This window comes from Periophthalmus magnuspinnatus, chromosome 3 (genome assembly GCF_009829125.3).
Source record: "Periophthalmus magnuspinnatus isolate fPerMag1 chromosome 3, fPerMag1.2.pri, whole genome shotgun sequence".
Classification (NCBI taxonomy): Eukaryota; Metazoa; Chordata; class Actinopteri; order Gobiiformes; family Gobiidae; genus Periophthalmus; species Periophthalmus magnuspinnatus.
In genome coordinates this window covers 13,776,685-13,799,118 of record NC_047128.1, presented here as the reverse complement: position 1 = coordinate 13,799,118, position 22,434 = coordinate 13,776,685, and the positions used below count along the sequence as shown (strand labels likewise).

Genomic DNA, 22,434 nt, shown 5'->3' with positions numbered 1-22,434 from the left:
ACTCCGTAGCTCAGTTTAATCTGTTTCTATAAATACATTATTTGATAGTACTTTTTTCCGCATAAATAGTAGTTTTTGCATGACCTCCTCTGCAGGTGTGCAAATCTCTGTATCTGCCCAAACAGCAGTCACAAGACTACTAGTTTTCCGAGCTAGAGAAGGCAGGATGTGACTTTAGTCCACCAAGAATTTCTTCAGTCAACTACAACCTTCATAGGCACTGTCCCTTTTCTAAATAAATCAATAAAATATACAACCATGTTGTCACATTTATTACTGTGCTCTCTTCACATTAAAGTGTTCAAATAAATCTAAAGATCTTGGTCAAACCAACTCATGGGTTTATGCTGGAGATTGAAGGTTGATAACCACTATATGATAAAGAGAACAATATCAGCACAATTACAAGGCAAGTATATAGCACAATATTGTACAGAAAGTAATGCAAAGTGCTTAACAGAATAAGAAAGACGAGTAACAAAACATAAATAATCATCATAAAATTAACATGAAAAAAGAAGAGTGCAGAATAAAAACCTTTCAGTCATATGCACAGCTAAACAGAACCATTTTGAGCCTGGATTTAAACATCAGAGCAGAGGTCTGTCTCACATCTTCAGGTACATGAAACATATTTGAAACAAGTATTTCATGAAGCCTGAACAATGCATTATGAAGAACGCTGAAGTGAGTAATCAAACTGTGCCGTAAATGTTTCTGGAGATCTCCAATCTTCGCAGCATACAGAGAGGAATGTAGAGTCACACCCAGACCTGCCCACATCCACGCTCAGACACCCACGTGCACCCATGTGCACGCTCAGACACCCATGTGCACGCTCAGACACCCATGTGCACGCTCAGATACCCATGTGCACGCTCAGACACCCATGTGCACGCTCAGACACCCATGTGCACGCTCAGATACCCATGTGCACGCTCAGATACCCATGTGCACGCTCAGATACCCACGTGCACGCTCAGATACCCACGTGCACGTTCAGACACACACGTCTACGCTCAGACACAAAGGTGCACACTCAAACGCACACGTGCACGCTCATTAGGCCTGCAGTCGACTGAGGACATGTCTTGCCAATCGATTAGTCAACTAACAAAGGGGTGTGGCAAAAACTCTTTGATATGACCATATAACTGCATTCAAAATACTACAGTTTCATGTAAAAACAAGAGGATTTATATGGGAAAGGGGGAATTAAACACAGGACTCCCAAATCTTTAGATAATCCACTCCCTACCTTTACAAGTCCAGCCAGAACCACATAATTTGACAAAACTTTGCAAAGACGAGTCTGGAACTGTATCTCGTCTACCCGACTTCAGAAGGCATGATTGACAGATGGATTAACCAATCAGAGCTGCATCTGCAGAATGTAGAAGGCAGTCTCAGGCAATCTCTACCTTCTCACTTCTGCTGTTCAAACAAATCCTTATAAATTCAAATTAAAGGATTAGTTGACCAATAAAGATTTTAGTTGTCTTCGATGCCATTCTTAAAGTTGAAACATTTTCAACTTTTGTCACTCTCACCAATGCTACAGCCAATCAGCGAGGGTTTCTTTGACAGAGCACTGAGGTGACGTGAAAACTGCCAAAATCAACACAAAGGAAAGATAATATTTACTGTGTCCATTTTACCCCACACTTTATGGTATTCCACAAAACTACAACCTGAAGATGTCAAACAAAGGCGCTGCTTTTCTGACCCGGAGTCGGTGTGAGTGCTCCTCAGACTCACGTGCACGCTCCTCACACTCTGGTGTCAGATTGTGGATGATCTATCGGAGCATGTCTCAGAGCAGCTCTAAAGAGGCCTGAGCTGCTCCTACTCCCAACAGAAAAACATTTCAAGTTTAAGATGGCTGTCAATATGAGCGAGAAAACCCGGACTTTGATAAGAGTGTTTATGGCCTGTGATTCCCACTTCTTGCAGCTCTGAGCGATCTTTCAAAAGTCTTCATATTTTTTCACGTTTACTGGGGCATTATGTTGTTTTTAGTTGAATGGTTCAAAACCTTCTAATCTTAATGGAGATGTTGTCATTTTGTCTTGAATGTTCTACAAAATAACAAAACTATTAGGCATCTCCATGGAGATAAGCAGATGATTCCACCAAAGCATTTGACCATAAAGTTGCCTGTGACCGAATAACTCAGAGAGGCAAAAGGTCTTTTGACTGTGACAGTGGAGATGTTTGCTACCGACCTGACCTACTGTCAGTACTGTCAATGTGTCATTTAGCATTTAGCAAGCATCTTGTGATTGCAAATACTGTAGACATATTTGGCCATTTCAATCCTAAATTACAATTGGCCTGTTAGTGAAGTTTGAACCAACAACCATCAAGGTACAAAAATGCACTTTTGCTCCCACAAATTCCCAATATATTTGACACATTTGTAGAAATGAAATGCTTGAATGGGACCTGTATCATTCTTACTCTGGTTGGATTAAGACTTAGTTTAATTCTGCGATTCTGCAACCAAAAAGCAAAACTCAGCCATCACCATGCTGTTGTTAATGTTAGTGTTAGCCATGTTAGCATCAGACTTACCGTTCAGCAGAGAAAAGACGGACCAGACGAGTCCAGGGAGTCCAAATCCTGAGTCCAGGCTCTGAGGATCCAGAGGAGAGAGGGACCAAAGAGAAAGAGAGGGAAGGAGAGAGCGAGGGAGAACAGAGAAAGTGAAGAGAGAGAGGAGAGGGGGATCAAAATCAGGGAGAAAGAAGAGAGGTAAAAGAACCAAAAAGAGAGAGAGAAGAGGTCCAAAAAACAGGTGGAGTAACAGAGAAAAGGGAGGAGGAGAGATGTACCAAAAAAAGAGTGTGTGAGAGAGAGAGAGAGAGGTACAGTGGAGAGAGGGAGGAAGAGTGGGATGTAGAGAGATGGTTATTGAGAGAGGGATGAGAGGAGAGAGAGTGAAAGAGAAAAAGAGGGGAGAGGTTAAAGAAGAGAGTTACAGATGAAGAAAAGAGGGGTGTGGAAAGAAAGAAAGATGGAGAGTGAGTGGGAGAGAGAGGGAGGAACCAGAGAGGGGGAGAAAGAGAGGGAAGATTGGTGTTAGCATTAGCTTGAGCATTAGCATTACCCTGAGCATTAGCATTAGCCTGAGTGTTAGCTTAAAGCCCTCCTCCTCCTCTCACTGGACCATGCCACATTCTGAACATAAGAGTGAAATACCACACTGCAGAACCAGAGGGCCACACCACAGTTAGTTTAGAAAATTAGAAACATATTTAGGGTTATTTAAATGAGAAAACTGTTACAAAAAATGCCACAAAAGCATTTTACAGTCCTATGTAAAACTCCACAGCAGAGGTGGTAGAGTTGTACTGTTACTTCAAAATAATATTACTCAAGTTGGAGTACACAGTAGTGGTCCAAGACACTAAAAAAAGTATGTGGGAAAAGTACTACTCAAATAAGGGTAACTTTAGAGCAACTGTTGGGATGTAACATCAGATTTATAATTTGTTATAAATCAATTATAAAATAAAATATATTAAATAAAGTTAATGTAAATAGAACAAAGCATGAAATGATGCACAAAATCTGGTATTTTCAAAAGGACAGATTTTTTTTTTTAATTAGACAAAACTAAATCATATCTGAAGGAGCTGCGAGAAACACAAATGTTCAAATAATTTCATATTGCCAACAAAGGTTTTGCACTGGTAGACTCACAGTGGGAAGAGGAACCAGAAACATTTACTAAAGAGTACTGTTATTTCAATAAAAAAAATTACTCAAGCAGGAGTAAAAGTATGCTCTTGAAAAGTAAAATTTCTTCAAAAAGTACTACCCACCTCTTCTCCACAGCCTTTTTGAAACAGATCTGCTCTTCACATTAGATTGGAGATGGCAGCTCAAAGCCAAAATAGAAAAGTAAATGACAGAGTGGTGCTTTTTCCTGTTTTAGCCTGAGACCTGAACGCCTCACAGTTGCAGCCTACAAGACTCTTCATTCTACACAACCACATCAACAACATGACCACATAGCAAAAAGTACTGATTACCTAAAGGGGGCTTAAACTCACAAGTAAAATCATTTTAAAGAGGAGGTATTTTACTTCAATGGTATTAAGACATTTTTAAATATTACCATTAACACATTTTTAAATTACCATAATGATCTTTTTTCAGATTTTGCATAACACCTCCTCTTTAAGTCTAGTAGGTGAATGCTCCATCTGAGTTATTGGTTTAATCCCTTTTTAGTCTTGTCTCTCTGCAGAAGGAAAGTCAAAGCTCCAGTCTTCAGTTCACACTAAACTTACAGGTGTCACGCTGCTCTCAAATTTCCACAGAACAAACCAGGGTCAGGAAGTCAAACTGTCCACAAGGCTACAGGAGTACAATTAGCAAATGCACTAAACATTACACACACACACACACACACACACATACATACATACATATATAAAAATCTCCTCCTCACCCTCCCAGGTGGTCTCATCCCCTCTTTTCCATGCCCGGGACCTCTACCAGAGGCCTGGGAGCTTGAGGGGTCTGCGCAGTATCTTCTCTGGACTGAGATCTCTGATGTTTTTCCTGGACTCTGCCATAGCACTCCTCCAGTTTGGGGGTCACTGCCTTGAGTGCTCCAATGACCACGGGCACCTCTGATGCCTTCACCTTCCAGGTCTTCTCCAGCTCTTCTTTGAGCACCTGGTATTTCTCTAGTTTATGTTCCTTTTTCATGATGTTACCATCACTTGGTACTGCAATGTCCACCACAGCGGCTTTGCTCTGTTGTTTATCCACAACCACAATGTCCGGTTGGTTTGCCATCACAATTCTGTCGGTCTGTATCTGGAAGTCCCACAGGATCTTGGCTCGATCATGCTCCACTACCTTTGGAGGTGTTTCCCACCTTGACCTTGGAGTTTCCAGTCCGTACTCTGCATAGTGTAATTTCTGTACACTATGCCCGCCACTTGGTTATGCCGCTCCATGTATGCTTTCCCTGCAGCATCTTACACCCTGCAGTTATGTGCTGGATTGTCTCAGGGGCCTCTTTGCACAGTCTACACCATGGGTCTTGTCTGGTGTGGTAGATCTGAGCCTCTATGGCTCTACAGCGATATACAGTGCTCCCTCGTTTATTGCGGGGCTTACGTTCCAAAAATAACCCGCAATAGCCGAAATCCACAAAGTAATCAGCTTTATTTTTTACAATTATTATATTTTTTTAAGGCTGTAAAACCCCTTACCACACACTTTATACATTTTCCTCAGACTCGGCATTAACATTTTCTCACATTTCTCTCGTTTTCACTCTCAAAGTTCAAACCTTCATAGATAAAAAAAAATAAGCACAGTATTATAGAACAAAACCAATTATTATACTGTAAATAAAAATCACAGCTTTTAGAAATACCTCAACAAATGTAATTTTAATGATCAACCTATGAGGTTATTGACTCACGTATTTCACAGTTCTTCTGACCGTGCCTCTTCGTCCTGCCGCCACTCCACTGTAGTGTCTTGTAATAATCTTTTTCTTACAGTCACTACTCCACAAAGCTGAAGCAGACTCCATCCTTACGATGGTCTTCTTGTGGGCATTTACAACTCTTTTTACAACCTTGTCAAAATGTATTGCTGCTCTTGTCCTTATGTTATTTTCCTCCTTTATGTGACGAATTGAAGATTCATTTATTCCGTAATGGCGCCTTACAGCCACGTGACTTCTACCTTCCCTCAGCATGTCCAGAAGGGTTTTGTCGGACAGAAAACTTGCAAACATATAGTACGTTCACATCGGGATGTTGAGTTTACAAGACGCGTCTTCGCTGCCCTTCATTTTTGCAGCGCATCTTCAAGCATCCGAGTGGCCCGAATCTGGCGTTAACGCGGTACATCTTGAGCATTCAGGCGTCAGACGCTCTGTTCGTGGTCCAAAACTTGAAAAAGTTGAACTTTTTGGCGTTTGAGGTCCAGCGTCAACCAATCAGGCACTACACTCCTGTGACAAAGCGACATCATTATCTGGAACAAGTAGAAAGACATCAGCCACAAACTAGCAGGAACTTAATTATGCTGGGCGCACCGACTGCATAAAGGCCAATCACGGACTCAGACACGCCGCAGAGCCGATGGCCTTCATTGATTGGTTTTATGTAATAAATACAGTAAAGCCACTCAACCTGGTCTGCAGCGTTCACAAAGACACAGGGATAACAAAACATCTGGTGTACAAGGTGTCCATGAAGCGCGTCGGAGGCATCTGCCCTCAAATGTAAAGGCGTCCAACTATAGGTGTCCAACGCGTTCTTGATGCCCTGGTGTGAACGCACCAATACAGCACTTCAAAGTTACACTGCTAGCATCGAACATTTATGGTCATTTATTTTGACTGAACACATTCTGTACTGTACAGGAGACACGCCACGTCCATTAGTCAATCAAGACACAGAACACAATGCGCCTTCATACACTGTAAAAAAAAAAAGCAAAAAAAAAAAGCATGCAAATAAATCTGTGAAACAGCGAGAGCGAGGGACCATTGTATATGTTATCTGGCTTATCTATGTATACATGTATGTATACGATTGGAACGATGCATCCTAATGAACAGACATGGTACAATATGAATGTAACACTGGATTATAGCCAAAGGCTAATTTCCATCTGTTGTCCCAAAGGGCTGGGATCACAAAAGGGCCAAATAAAAAATTTAACATTATACTAATTGCACAGTGCCCATTATTGCACCATCCAAAATATTGCACAATCCATTCATTGCACAGTCCCCATTATTTCAGTCAGTTTGGCCACCCATTCAAGACAATAATTAAATTTTATACTCATCCATTTCATATTTTTCCCATACATGCAAATGTGTCTCTATAAAAAAGTTAAAATCATATTGCCACTACAGATGAGTGAGCTTTAAAAGAACTGTACGTGGGACATTCTCTCCCGGGATTACCGGGAGACTATTCCTCATGTTCCCACCTCAGACAAATACATTCTGACCAAAGGTGGCCCGTCTGAGAAGGATCAGTAGGTCACCTCTGGTGGTAGCTCATGTACTTCTTTAACGGTGGTGGTGTGAGGGAGTGTAGGACCTTATAAATCAGGCAAGCTCTTTTAAGGTTGACCATGCTGTTAAAATCCAATAGTCTATGCTTTTTCAGAACGTGACAGTGATGGTGGGAAATGGGTTTTTATCAAGTGTTTTTAGGCCTCATTTATAGAGGTTTTCAATGGTTTTAAGTGTTGTGGGGCAGGCAAGAGACCAAGTAGTTAAACAATAGTCTGTGTCATGCTTAAATTATTCCGGATGGGACGAAAATTCTGATTACTGATTTGAATTACCTGGGACACGTTTACATGACTTTTGAAGGACAATTTTGGGCTTAGGATAACTCCAAGGTATTTAAAACCTGGGACCAGACCAAGTTCTACTCCATTAAGGGCATTTGATTGCTTTAGTTCAGTATGAGGTTTTGAGAAGTACATACAGACCGTTTTTTGTGACGTTTAACAAGAGGCACTAGTCCATAAGCCAGTTATGCACAAACAATAAGGCAGCTGTGAGGTCATCAGCAGCTTGCTGAACATTTTTGGCTTGAGTGTTGATGATTGTATCATCCGCATACATCTGTGAGATTACATTTGGTAAGTTGTTGATAAAGAGGGAGAATAAAACAGGCCCAAGGGTTAATCCCTGTGGGACACCAACACCACAATCTAAACAAAGATTTTACACCATCAACTACCACATACTGTTTCCTGTGGGACATATATGATGTAAACCATTGAAGAGCTTGACAGGAGATGTTAAACTGAGTCAACTTGGACAGCAAGATCTGATGGTTTATGGAGTCAAAGGCTTTCTTCAAGTCTAAGAAGACAGGCCCAACACAGGGAGTACTATCAAGCAAGCTCTTTATGTTTTCTGTTAAAACACACAGGGCGGTGTCTGTGGAGTGATGGGTACAAAAGCCAAACTGTAATGAATGTAATGAGGGTTTGGTGTTTTCTAAATGAGCAGTGAGAAGTTTGACCACCCAATTCTCAACTATTTTAGATAGAACAGGAAGTATGCTTATTGTCCGATAATTAGCAAACACGTTACAAGACTACAATTGGCAAACACATTCAAGGACTACAATTGGCAAACACATTCAAGGACTACAATTAGCAAACAATTAGCAAACAGGCATAACCTCTCCACTGTGACCTCTGACCTGGTGACATGGTCCAGTCACTGTTTTCATTCGTATAGCCCTATCAGATGGTACAGGGCGGCACAATACATCACAATTTGAGATGCAATTATTAAATCAAAACCAGCAATTATTTAGAGCCTAGACTGTCCTCTGCAAAAACAAAATATCCCGTCTTTATAGAAAAATCGTGTACCTGTAGCTTAGAACTCTACATGTTCTGAAATGTCCCTGTGTGTCAGATGCCCTCCTTAGGTCTCCATGGGGTCGTATTCTGTGTAAAAGCTGCTAATCCTGTAGTTTAGATCTCTACAAACATGTTCTGAAATCCATTCATTCAAGTGAGTTATTTTTTGGTTGCTTATTTTATTACATGAAACATCGGCAGCCTTGATGGAGAATATAGACAGAGTGTAGACAGAGTGTGGACAGAGTGTGGACAGAGTATGGACAGAGTATGGACAGAGTATGGACAGTGAATGAATGAATGTTTTTCCTGTCCAAACCTGTGGAAATCACACTTTGAATGGACACAATTAGCAAGTCGCAGTGGCTGCAATTTTATAAGTACCATAATTCGCGCCATAAACAACATAATCCCGTCTTATACTACACAAAAACATCTAACCCTGTAGTTTAGATCAGTACAAACATGTTCTGAAATGTGATTCTTGTATTAGTTTGTCAGTTCAGATTTCAGTCTTTTTGTTCTTCTGAATTTGTTTAAAATGTGAACTTAGTACAGAATCCTATTATTAAAACAAATCATAAAACTAATCACAATGCTTGTCTGAAAAAACTAAATTTGACAAATTTAAGTCCTAGTCAAGAGTGTTGCCATATACCTTCAAGATATTCTGTATTTAGCCCTTCAAATCTTAATCTCAATTCTTCAAGGACAGCAGTAGTACTTGAGTAGTACTTTTCCCAAATACTTTTTTCTCTTACTTGAGCAATTGCTTGGACCACTATTTTGTATTATATACTATACTTGAGTACGGTAATATTACCACCACAGGAAATTATTGAAGCACTAAACCAAGAATAAATCAGGTTTAAACTAGGACTAATCCATTTCCTCTGGTTGGGTTCTGCTCACCTTTTGCGTGTGAAATGTTTCCAAATTTAACATGGCTATCTTGCATTTACTCAGTTTACATAATGTTGGCAATTAATTACCAGCAAAAACAAAGTCATAATGTGAGCAAGCTCATCTCTCTACAGATCTTGTAGTAGTAGTAGTAGTTGTAGTGCCATAGTGTGGAACATTCTGGGCAAAGCAGTAACATCTCCATGGAGAAGCTGGTGACTGATGGCATACCCTCCACCAGAAGTTATATTACTTGAAATTGACTGTTGTAAGCTTTAAATTATGTTATAATGTTGTTGCTGCCTCAGAGGAGGGCTTCCTGTATTACCACATGACATCACAAGGTGTTTTTTTTTCTGTTTGAGAGAAGTACTCAGCCTAAATAAACAAGGCTTGTGTGTTTAACATGTGAATGAAACAAGACACAAGTCCAGGTATATTTTTCATGAGGAAACAACATAAATCAGAAATAGAGTAATATGGGCCCTTTAAGAGGAGCTGAAAAATAGCACAAATGTGTAAAAGCAGAAAGACACAGTATTAAACTAGAACCAAACCAGAACTAAACCAACCAAACTACGACCATAACAAACCTTAATTGCTCAGAGATAATTGAGGAATGATCTTGAGGAAAAGACTTAACCAACACTAAAACATCACTGAAAATGGTTAATAACAGGTTAGATTGTAATTTTACGCCCGGGCCCTAGTCTCTCGTCTCTCGTCTCTAAGCAGCACCTCAGGATTCACGTCTTCCACGCTGTGCTCAGGTGTGCCAAAGCTTACCTGGTTTCCTCCCACGAGCGCGAGGAGTCCCACAGCCACAATGCGCGTCCTCTCCTTACGTATCCTCGTTTCTTTCTTTTACAAACCTCTCCTGACGCACACGAGTCGTTTCTGTCAAGATTGAGTCACGTTTTCTCCTTTAAAACTCGCTTCAAACCTCCACAAACCGATCCATTTCCCAGGTTGTCGCCGCGTTTTTCATCCGTCGTAAATCCACCGAGGGAGACAACGATTACGCACGAAGATGTCTGAAGCTTTACGAAGTTTAGGAACAATTAAACGACTTTTTGACGCGTTTTGTGGAGCGAAAATGTGACTTGTTGATCCGTTTCGTGGGACAGAAGCTGCAGCGCGCGCGGGTCACGTCTGTCCTCCCCTCTGCCGTGCGCGCTCCCGGCCTCTGCGCGTGCATGTGTGTAATCAGATGCTGCTCGTCACAATCCATTCATCCTATTTGCACTGTTAACCCTTCACTCGCCGAGACAGACTGCAGAGATAAGACTAGATGCTTGGAGAAGTAGACTAACTTTACTTTTTAATAAGTTCTTGGAGTAGTTTTCAGGCTCCATACTTTTACTCCTACCTGAATAAAATATTATACAGTGTAACAAATAAATATTTGGTTCCTCTTCCCTCTTTAAGTTTACAAGTGACAAAGCTTTATGTTGACAATATGAAATGATTTGAACATTTGTGTTTCTTGCAGCTCCTTCAGATATGATTTAGTTTGTCTCATTATTGTGTCTGTTCTTTGAAAATACCATTTCATGTTTTCAAATTATAAATCAGATGTTACGTTCTGCCACTTACTCTTGAAGCTCTTACTTAGTAGTTTTCCCCAAATACTTTTTTATTCTTACTTGAATAATTTCTTGGACCACTATTTTGTACTTGAGTAATACTTTAAAGTAGCAGTACTCTTGAGGACAAATTTGGCTACTCCACCCTTTTCTGGCTATAATAGGGCTGGTCATGTGGAAAAGGTAGAGTACATTTGACATCTGACAATATATTATATCATGCATGACAAATGTTCATTTAACATTGTCACAGAAATTAACCTTTCCTGAATAGCTTTCAGATGATCTTGAGCTGTATCAGAACAAGTATAGTCACATTTTTATACAATGCTTTTCCACCTTCAAAGCAGCAGTCACCGCACCACCTGTAACTGTAGATTAAACAGTCAGAAACAAGTCATTTCCCAAACTGTTCATTTTATTACTACACAAAAATATGAAGGATCATTTAAAGATCTTTACATGAAAAAATAGTGCAATTTGTGCCCAACAGATCAACCACATTGTAAACACTTTGCATTCAGTGTTGTAACTGAACAACCAGCGTCACCTGCAGGCATACAGTGCAATTACAGCTGCCTCTAAACAGCCTCACTACAGACAAAACTTGCTCTGATAACACTGATAGTTTGTATTTGGCTTTTGAGTGACTTCAGTCAAATTTAATCAAGGTTAATATAATTACATCAAGCTTTGATTAGATCAACCACAAAGAGGAACCACGGGAGCCAAAATGACTTTAAAGAGTGGGTACTTTACTTACTATGCTACTATAGTATAGGGTATTAACTGCTAACACATAATATATTAAGATCACCATGTTACCTTTAAAAAAAAATAAATGTTTTTTTAAAGCTATATTTGCCAAAAACAACGTATTTCCCGCATTAAGCCACTCCCCCTTCAGAGTGCTATCATAACACCAGCATCCTGCTGACTAACTACTGCACATCACATCAGGTTTGTGAAGTTGTTGGGTAGTTTTGTATCATGCTTTTGTATATTTATGGAGAATTGTCATATGGTAGAATGGATGATGTAGGGGTGTGGGTTCTGCATTGCACAGCTAACTGTAAGGAGCATTTGAACAGTGCCAAGGAGAGATTGCTAAAATACTCAAACATGCATGGGGGACATATAAAAGCACTTGAGGCATGTTTTTGATGAGAGAACAACATTATAACATGGTAGAAAGAGAAAAAAAATCCAAATAAAAATTCTGCAATTATTCAGTGGTTTCTGGACATTTTTTAGGTCAGTATGTAGCATAGACTGAAAAAAGTGGAGTAAGTGAGTATGACGTCACCAATAGAGTTCGGCTCCAGTCAAATGAAGCTCAACTAGACCAGCAGTTATAGGGGCCAATTTGGAGCAGAGTTCCATATTTGGTACTTCAACTGTGAGTATCATAGCAACCAAAGAGCCAATCTGAAGTGAGACTGTTGAAGGTAGAGTGCCTTCCTGCCCACACCTCTAGTTTAGCGGGGAGTGGACACTTAGCAACGCTGTCAAGCTAACCTGTTGCTAACGCCAGTGCGAGTGACCTCGTGGAAAGAAGGCACCCGGTTTGTCAGTTATTAATGTTCATATCTTGATTTACAGACATAAGAGTGAAAATACTAGGAAAACACCAGGATCATGTAGAGCGGGTCAATACGACTAAAATGACGAGGCTCACTGCAGCAGTTACAGAGAGGATGACAATTTTTCAATGTAAAATGAATGACCCAGAGTCAATGGAGCCGGAAGCGCGCCCATGAGTACTTCCTATTTGGAATGCGCCGGCTACATCATTAGCTACATCCATTTATTTATATAGTCTATGGTATATAGTCAAATAATTCTACATTATAATTTTATTAAAGCTTGTTTAGTTCCTCAATTTAAAGAAGCACTACGTAACTTTTCTGGTGGAGAGGCTGCCACGTGCTTGTCTCCATGGAGATTGCTTTGACCTCTGACCTGCAACTTACTGTGAAACATTCCAAGCAAAGAAACATCTCCATGGAGCCAATCAGGTAGTAGACCCTATGCTAGAAAAGTTACATAGTGCTCATTTAAATAATTATATTCTCCAAAACCTATAAATCTATTGGTGGAGAGAGTTATTGTTAGTAGCCTGATTTGAACCTCCTCTCGTCAGAAACAGGGACCAGATAAAGTGCAGTGTTTAAAGTGGATCCCAGGGTCACGTGTCTTCAGCCAAAATCTCCCTGAAGTTCTGCAACTCTCTGATGCTTGTGGAGATCCTAAAAAACAAAATAAAAAATAAATTATAACATATTACATATTACATACAACCTGGACTCAACCAAGTCTAACCTAGCTCACATCAGAGTGATATGTGTGTCACTCTGAACTGAGTTCTACATATTATTAATCTGGGATGGCTCTTGCTGAAAGCGACAGGAAAACGCAGAAAGTCATGACGATTATCTGAATCTGATTGGTCAAAGCGTCACAACAGCAGAACGACACGAAAAATCAAACTTTTGTTAAATCCAGGTGCGAGAAAAGCACAGACGACTTCTCTGTCACAAATGCACAAAGTGCTTATCTCCTGCACGTTTTTCACAAAGTAAATAGTCTGTGTAAGGACGCTAAAATAGGCTGAAGTAGGTTTGTCGGTGTCGCTATGTTTGTGGAAGCCAAAGACGAAGTACTCAAGTGAACTAAAACCAAAAACCTCATTGTTGCTCAATGGTGCGCCAACCACCTGTCGGACCCCATCACACCAGTGGGGGCAGAGGAAGATGGATTCTCGTGAGTTTATGAACTCAGAAATATCACGCTATCTTGCTGTGCAAGGTTAAACCAGGACTAAACCAGGACTAAACCAGGACTAAACCAGGACTAAACCAGGACAAAACCAGGACTAAACCAGGACTAAACCAGGAATGTACTAGTTCAATACCGTCCGAAAGCATTAATGAGTGCCACCAGTTCTTGTCTGTTGAGTGTGAGGGGGGAGGAAAGTGAGGACGGACTGGAGAACAGGATCTTCAGAGCGGTGCCCAAACCCTGAGTCTGCAAAAGGTCAGAGGTCAAGTTAGAAAATATCATTATTTTAAAATGTCAGCAGAGGGCACTAATACTTATCAGTCTAATGAAGGGTTAAACAGTTTAAAGTGGAACTAAATACTAAATCTTTTTGGTATTAAACTGTTCATATGATATTTTGATAGCATTGTCTACTATTACTATTTAGTATTTAGTTTGTTGTTAATTTTGGTGCCTTCAGTGGCTTTTGCAATTTCCAGTATTTGGTGACATCACGAAAGACTGCCCTGATTAAAGGCAGGGGCCTTTTGGCCTGTAAACGTGGTCTTGAATACATTTGCTTTGGAATTTCATGATGTGGAATTTAAAATGGTGCCCAAGTAAAAAAGCAAAAAATAACTGACATTTCACAGCCTCAGTGTTCCTATACTCTGATCTGGTGCATCTTGCCATCTACTGGCAGTAGAGGGAATTATCAAAGTGAAATCAAATTAAGTAGGAGATACAAGCACGGTTTGAGATCAGAAATGCTTACAAAAAGAGTCTGCCAATGATTTATGGACTTGAAAACTGCACAGGGCTTTTTTCTGTTACATCACAGTCATGGAAAATCTCAGACTTTAAAAAGTCTCTGAGCTTCACCAAACACAGAGGATTACTGAAACCAGCATGACTGACTGAACTACAACTCCAGGTATATTTTTAATGAAGGAAAAATATTCTAAAATGGCTTAAAGCTCAAAAAAGTTTTTGCATAAAATGTGTTCTTTATTATATCTGAAAATGCCACCTATACAGTTGCTCTGAGTGCAACTGTGGCCTTCAGCCTGGGGCCAGTGTGGTCAGACGGTGCCTAACCTCCACTGCCATGCATAAAATTAGGCCTCACAATAACAAATTTGAAGTACGATATACGGCTGAAGAAAATATAGATGATAAACAATTATACTGAATGCCATTATGCCACTGACACAATAACCCTTAAGCAGGATTTACTCCAAAAAACTATACAGAAAAATAACAAAAAGTTCTCGACTAGCACAAAGAAAAAGTCCGCGAGATAAATGTTGGACCCCAAAAATGATTGTTCCATCTGTCATGTATTGAGCAATAAGTCAATACAATTATTTTTGTAACAGGCCTACACAACATGTGAGTGAAACAAAACAACTCTTGTGGTGGTTTTGGTTTTACCTGCAGTTTGCCCCACAGACGACACTTGAAGCACTCAACACAGTCCATGATGTGAGAGATGTTCAGAAATGCCAGACGCACATCCTCCTGAAGAGCTCAATGGACAGACACAGATTTACTATGGGCTTACCTAACCCTCATATTACAGACTTATAACATGTCAATGCAGAATACAATTATTTGACACATTTCTATAGTCTTTGGTCGTACCTTAAGTTTAGCTGCCTCCCTCTCGTCTCCAGCAAACAGCAACGTTTCATTGAAATGCAACGGGAAAGATCTGTGAACATTGGATTATGAGCCACAACAATTATTTGGAGAAACAAAGTCAAATTTCTCTGTAAAGTATTGATAGAGTAACAATAATTTGCTATTCATAAGTTGTGATGGATGTTTTAACTGGTCTAATCGACAGTGGCTTTGCTTCAGCTTTTGAGGGACAGAAGCAGCACACATTTCATTCAGAATAGAATTTAATCAACCGTACAACCCTGTCCCATGTGCCACAGCTGCCCGGGACAGACTGACAGAAGCATGCCTGTCAATATACACCAGAAACCAAAGAAATCCATATATGAAGGGAGTGATACCTGTGGAGAGGATCCAACATAACTACTGTAAACTAATCACATTTGGTGGGCAGGTGTGGATAAAATGGCAAATATGAAAAAATCACAAATTTCTAAGAGCCAAAGTCATAGTTATTACCACAGTTGTTAAATACAACTTTATGCACATTTAAACAAGGGACAAGTTCTCTGAAGAGTTCCCACTTCTTTGCATTTAGTTAAATCCACCTGTCAATCACTCAGAGCCTGACAGAGGCTGACCAATAGGAGGAGAAGGAGGGGCAAAGTGTCCGTTTGAGCATAGAGCTGCATTATCCAGTATATACAGTAAATAGAACACTGCCCCCTGTGGGTGGAGACTGACCGTGCGGTGTTTAGTAAGTCAAGCAGCAGCTCCTTGTTGTTCTGGTCCTGTTGGGGTTGCCCTGTGTAAAGCCTGAAGGATCCCACTTTTATGATGGGCAGAGCTTTGGCCAGTGCCCGCAGCTCAATCAGAAACAGGAAGTACAGGTTCCTCAAGCGCTTAGGCCCCTCCCCCTCTGTCAGCTCTGAATCGAACCGTGACTGAAACTCTGTAACGTTTGGACCCCACTTTTTCTCAAACCACGCATCTGCAATTACATAAAAGAAACATTTTACACCATTTTACATTACTGAAGAACATTTAGTCACAAACATTTCATGTTTTATTTAAAAGGGATTGTACTTGCGTAGAATTTAGATTTTAGATTCCATAAAAATGACTTCACTGTGACCCAAAATATGAAATAATCAAACAAATATAGCTTTTGGAGATTTATTCTTAATTACAAAAACATTAGCTCTGATGTCCCATATATTTATGTTATAATTTGATGTTTTGGCTGAAGATGATTATCTAGTCATAAAGTAGAATGACCCTGACATGAGTCTCATTTGGTTTGCCAGTTTCAATGCTGAGCAGTGAGCACCACAGTGCTCGGGGACCCATCTCCATGACCTGTGGCTAGGCTTGTAGGGGCTGGAGCTTAGCTGGAGGATTTTACCTAATGTGCATGTTGTGGGTAGCCTTACCATTGAGCAGGTATCTGGCGCTGAGGTGGATGTTGATGGAGGCATGGAGTCCAGAGATGAGCCGATAAAACGCCCTCTTCTCCACACACTGCCCTGAACACAGACAGAAACCATGCTCAAATTAAAGGTGCACTATGTATCTTTTCTGATGGGGAGTCTACTGCCTGAATTCTCCATGGAAATGTTATTGCTTTGGTTGAAATGTTTCACAGTATTTATCTCCATGGAGCAAGACTAATTCCCTTGATTCCCTTTATCAATTTAAACCATGTAGACGTTGTAAATGACTAAATGGTTTACAGTGTTTAAAAACTCGATTTAGTTTACTCTGCAGCTAGACTTTCTTGGTTCACCAGCTCAAGCTGACCCATCCAATTACAGAGCAGCATTGTGGTTAAGGTGGAGCCTAAGGTCAAACGCCCAAAACCAAAACAAACATAGCAACACCAACTGATATAAATGGACAAATTTTAACATAAATACAGACTATTTTGTTTGTGACAAAAGTGCATAAAGAAGCACTTTATGCTTTTGTGGAGGGAAAGATGTCAGCGCTTTAGTTCAATCCAGTTGAGAAAAAAGCACAATTTGCTCCTCTTTTCAGAGTCTTTGACCCAATCAACTTTAAGCAACTCTCTGAAAGTGCTTGGGAAAAGGCGCAACATTCAGAGAGCCGTCCCAGTACGAGAGTTGGTGTCTTCATTGGTATAAAACAAACTTGCTTGTCTGTCATGGTTTGAAAATTGTATAAATTGAAAACATTCCCTTTAAGGACTGAAAAAAACAGTATCCAGTTTGACAGATATGTGTGAAGGAAAAGATACAAGGATGCAAGGAGTATGGGTATTTACAGCAGTGGAACATTAAGTAAATAAACAGGAATAACAAAGAGTTTTCTAGTTATACCATGAAGTTATATATTATTAGACCCCATCTGAACCCACTCCCTCTCCCCTAACCCCCCATACTGTATAGACGCGGACTAAGGGACTCTGACATCATCCATAGCACTTGGTTCCAGCCACATGAAGCTCTTCAAAGCTAGCAGTTCAAGGGTTAAGTGGGCCCTTAGCAACACTGTCAATACAACCTGTTGCTAACACTAGTGAGAGTGACCTTAGGGAAAGAAGGCACCTGGTTGGTCTGTTATTAATGTTCATATCTTTGTTTACGGACAATTGGATCCAGAGTTGATGGAGCCAAAGCGCGCCCATGCTCACTTCCAATGTGGAACGTGGCGACTCCATTTCTATACATACATTTATATACAGTCTATGCCTGATCCTCTCACCTTCCAGCCAGGTGTAGAACGTCCTCACTGCAAAGTCAAAACAAACTCTCCATTAGAATAAAAAAAAATTTATTTTTATATATATATATATATATATATATATATATATACTTAAAGAAATCTCAAGCCTGATAATACCATCAGAACCGCTCCTGCTGCTGTAGGCGGGGTTCAGGGGTCTCTTCACAGAATACGGTCTGAAAACCAGAAATTAAAATAAATTCAAACTGATATGAATACATTTCAACTGAGACTAAACCAAGACTAAACCAGGACTAAACCAGGTGTAAACCAGGTGTAAACCAGGTGTAAACCAGGTGTAAACCAGGTGTAAACCAGGTGTAAACCAGGACTAAACCAGGACTAAACCAGGACTAAACTAGGACTAAACTAGGACTATACAACATTGGTATCTCAGTAGTTACTTGAAGCAGTTCTCCTCGTAGATGCTGGTCCAGATCCTCCAGGCCTCTGGACCCTTATACCCAGTGAACCTCTCAGGGTTCAGCAGCAGATCCACAAACGCTGAGCCTGGAGCGCCCTCGTCTGGACAACACAGGGATAACAGTGAGAACAGCACCCTCTAGAATTGCTCAAGGTGTTCAGAGTGTTAAATATGCACTATGTAACTTTTGTAGGGGAGGGTCTGCTGCCACCCGTTTGTTTTCATGGAGATGTTACTACGTTGCATGGATTGTTCCGCAGTATGGTCTTTGCACCTTGCATTTACAGGTGTTTTTCAAAAATACCAAAAAAAAACATGTATTCTTACTGTGAGCGAGTTTGCCTTTCCACAGTTCTGACCTACAACTTGTGGCGTCATCTGCTTGTTTCCATGGAGTTAGATATGTTTAATGCCATACTGATGAACATTTCAGGCAAGGCAATAACATAAGATGGTGGACAATTTACAAATCTTGATTTAGTAAAAGTAAAGTAAAAGTTTAGTGAAAAGCCAATTATGAGGACAAAAATGGGGAGTGAATGTGGGCTGTGAGATGTGGCAACTAAAAACAACTAAGAAAACTGAACAGAAGGGAAGTGTGTGTTAAGATGGTGTGAGTCTGTCTTAAAGCTGGGCTTCGGATAACATCAAAGCATTTTATTGGCCAGTAACATTTAATACAAAAATAATATTGATAGATGAAGGTTTGTGTTGCAGTACAGCAAGTTCTTGGGTCTAGTCACTAATAGACATGATCAGGTTCAACGTTTGTGCTTTCAGCTTTTAAATATTGCAAAAAAAGCACAGGAAATAGGGAAATAGGGAAAAGTGGTTCTTTCATTCTTCAGGCATTCAACTAGGCAAAAACTAGAACAAGTTACATGTCTAAATCTTGACAAAAAAAAAAAAACATTCTAGAGAGGTGACTAAACCTAAGTGAACATGACCCTGGCTCATGTGCAGAACAGAGTGAAAGCGTTACCGTCGAGCACACAGAAGCGCTGGGCCTCGTCATCGTGTTTGGTCCAGTTTTTCAGGGCCTCTCTGGTCTCATCACTTCAGGGGAAAAGGACACAGGGATAAATATCACAAGTCACAACATTTAAGAATTTGCCTGGTTTGACACCATTTTCCAAACTGTGCATACTTTGGCACAAGCACTGAAGTTGTTATAGTAACTGATTTTTGTGATCAGATTTTCTCTTGGAACATAAACTTGCATAATACTTGCTCAAAGTCTGTGAATATTCTGTATTGAAACTGTTAAACTTTCAGGATTCTGGTCAAATATGATCATTTTATTTCTAAGAATAAACTGAAGTTGTCAAACTTTTAATAGGAATATATTTAAGCTGTGCAATACATGTGGCTCCTAGGTAAATTAAAAAGGTGCCAAATCGGGCAACATCTCTGACCACTGGAGGGAGACACTCACCTGAGAGAAACGTCCACTGCCCCGAGCTCCTCTGACCTCTCACACTCCTCTGGATCAGAGTTAGCCTCTGCTGAATACTGCACCACATAAACAAGAACTGAGCAAGGACTGAGCAAGGACTGAGCAAGGGCTGAGCAAGGGCTGAGCAAGGACTGAGCAAGGACTGAGCAAGGACTGAGCAAGGACTGAGCAAGGACTGAGCAAGGACTGAGCCAGGACTGAGCCAGGACTGAGCCAGGACTGAGCCAGGACTGAACCAGGACTGAACCAGGACTGAACCAGGACTGAACCAGGACTGGACCAGGACTGGACCAGGACTGAAGAGCTGTGTGTTGTTTTTAATAGAGCATAAAATATTGTGGCAGAAGTAAAAATACTTTTAAATTACCTTGTTGTGGGCTTCTGTTCTGATCCCCTCTGGCACCTCGTTCTGCAGAAACGCACTTCAAAATTATATTCACATAATAAACCAGGTCTAAACCAGTTCAAAGCCAGGTTTAAACCAGTACTGAATCAGGACTGGACCAGGGCTAAACCAGGTCTACCCCAGTCTAAACCAGGTTTAAACCAAATCTAAACCAAACCAGGTTTAAACCAGTTCAAACCCAGGTTTAAATGACCAGGTCTACTGGTCTAATCTAGGTCCAAACCAAATCTAGACCAAATCTAAACCATGTCTAAACCAGGTCTAAAGCTGGACTAAACTAGGATTTAAACAGATACTCACAGGGGAGCAGGGCTTTACAGCACAGTCCCTGAGGCCACAGTGACTGCTGGACGTCCAGAAGGGGCACGGCTTGTTCAAATTTACCTTCATAAAACACGAGACAAAACATTTACTTCACTTTAAATAACACCCATTCTCTGACCATCCACTGACCATTTTCCAGGGCCGGTCTGAGTAAAGCTATCCAGACTTCTCTCACCCCAGACACCTCCTCTATTTCCCTTGGTCCTCCCGTTCCCTCCCCTTCCCTCCTCTTCCCTCCTCTTCCTTCCTCTTCCTTCCTCTTCCTTCCTCTTCCTTCCTCTTCCTTCCTCTTCCTTCCTCTTCCTTCCTCTTCCTTCCTCTTCCTTCCTCTTCCTTCCTCTCTCTCCCTTCTCTCTCCCTTCTCTCTCCCCTTTCTATCCCCTTTCTATCCCTCTTCCTCTCATCTATCCCCCACCCCTCCTTCTCCCCTCTCTCTCCATCTTCTGGAGAAGAAGATCCTTCCTCCTCCTCCCCCCTTCTTACTCTCCCCCTCTACTCTCTCCCCCATTTTCCCTCCCCTCCTCCTCCTGTACCTTGTAGAACCTGAAGTAGTCTTTCTGCAGTAGAGTCTGGAGTTTGGGGAAAATCAGTTTGTTGTTGAAGTGGTCGATTGTTTCTACGTCACAGGTGCAGTCGTCCAGTTCACCGCTCACCTGTAAACACAAAGTACAGCTGTAGGACTAATCACAATCGAATCAGACTTGCAATTTGAATTAACCAAATTCACAAATTGCCTGCCTTATTTTGCATAAAAACCAAAGTCTGTAGTTAAAATCTGTACAAATATGTTCTGAAATGTGTTTCTTGGATTAGTTTATCAGTTCCTCTGGATGTGTTTAAAATGTCAACTTTGAACAGAATATTATTATTGAATCATAAATCTGATAGCAGTTGTAATACTTCATAATTAGATATTTTTGCCCAAATTGTTCAGCCCTATACAAGAGCTCTCCCTCCTCTGTAGGACATATTCATCAGCCCTCCTTCATACAGGCCTGTCATGATAATTACTACATCGACTTATCATTCAATATATGAAATCTGGAACAATATATTTTTGGGGTCAGTATTTATTGTGCGTACTATTTCTTTGCACTACTGGGAAATTGTTGGTTATTTTTGGCTTTATGATAAGATTTAAGCTGTAAAAGGTTTTAAAAAGGTAAAATTAATAACTTCTATGACTCATTACAGATGCAAACTAACTACTAATTACTGCTCTTGGGTCATTGTGTCATAAATTACTTTCAATATTATTGTTGTCAATATTTACTTTGCAATTTGTTACAGGCCTACCTCTGTACCATATATTCACTATCCCTCCTCTATATGATATATTCACTTTCTCTCCTCTATATGATTTATTCACTCTCTCCTCTATATGATTTATTCACTATGTCCCTCCTCTGTACCGTCATTTGAAAGCATGACAAGATCACATAAATCAACCCGAAAGCCAACAATCCCGTAGAATTATTAAAATCAGTGTTTGAATAAAATACTTGAAGCGTCACGCACCTGACAGAAGCACCTGGCGCACGCGGAGCCCACCTGCAGCAGAAGTAGCGCGAAGAGAACCGTTGGATTCATGCCCGACACGCGCGCCTTCAGACCCGGTAAGTTTAACGTGAGAGAAGCGTCAAAACTCCACCAAAATCGCGGCTTCCAAACACCGTCCTACCGCAGACAACTGAGCGGACGTGAGTTAGCGGTGTGTGATTTGTGTTGCATCAGGAAACTCGCAGGAGGTTTTTGTTACTTCCGTATTTACAGAACTACGTGAGAGACGTGACCAAGGACGTGACTGGTGTTACGCACAGTT

The 22,434-nt window shown here is 40.6% G+C and overlaps 2 protein-coding genes across 3 annotated transcripts in view; both read right to left on the bottom strand.

Annotated features, from left to right (window-relative positions):
- pacsin3 (protein kinase C and casein kinase substrate in neurons 3) overlaps nt 1–10,492 on the bottom strand; it is a 30,659-nt gene extending 20,167 nt beyond the window's left edge. Inside the window, exons 1-2 of one of the 2 annotated variants that reach the window (XM_055221022.1) lie at nt 10,075–10,492; nt 2,575–2,635 (exon numbers count right to left, since the gene is read on the bottom strand). The gene's annotated coding sequence lies outside the window, so the exon portion shown is untranslated. The remainder of the gene's footprint in view (nt 1–2,574; nt 2,636–10,074) is intronic. The other variant, XM_033990954.2, reaches the window with a different exon arrangement.
- Nucleotides 10,493–11,277: 785 nt separating this feature from the next.
- On the bottom strand, nt 11,278–22,392 carry ero1a (endoplasmic reticulum oxidoreductase 1 alpha). Its single transcript, XM_033985970.2, has 15 exons — nt 22,131–22,392; nt 21,146–21,265; nt 20,589–20,672; nt 20,250–20,291; nt 19,862–19,938; nt 19,409–19,482; nt 18,407–18,527; nt 18,120–18,178; nt 17,982–18,008; nt 16,691–16,783; nt 16,002–16,248; nt 15,279–15,348; nt 15,069–15,155; nt 13,789–13,901; nt 11,278–13,123 (listed from the first exon to the last, which is right to left on the bottom strand). Exons 1-15 carry the CDS (start codon nt 22,200–22,202, stop codon nt 13,063–13,065), a joined length of 1,347 nt encoding a protein of 448 aa, XP_033841861.1. The 5' UTR covers nt 22,203–22,392; the 3' UTR covers nt 11,278–13,062.
- Between the last annotated feature and the right edge of the window lie 42 nt (nt 22,393–22,434).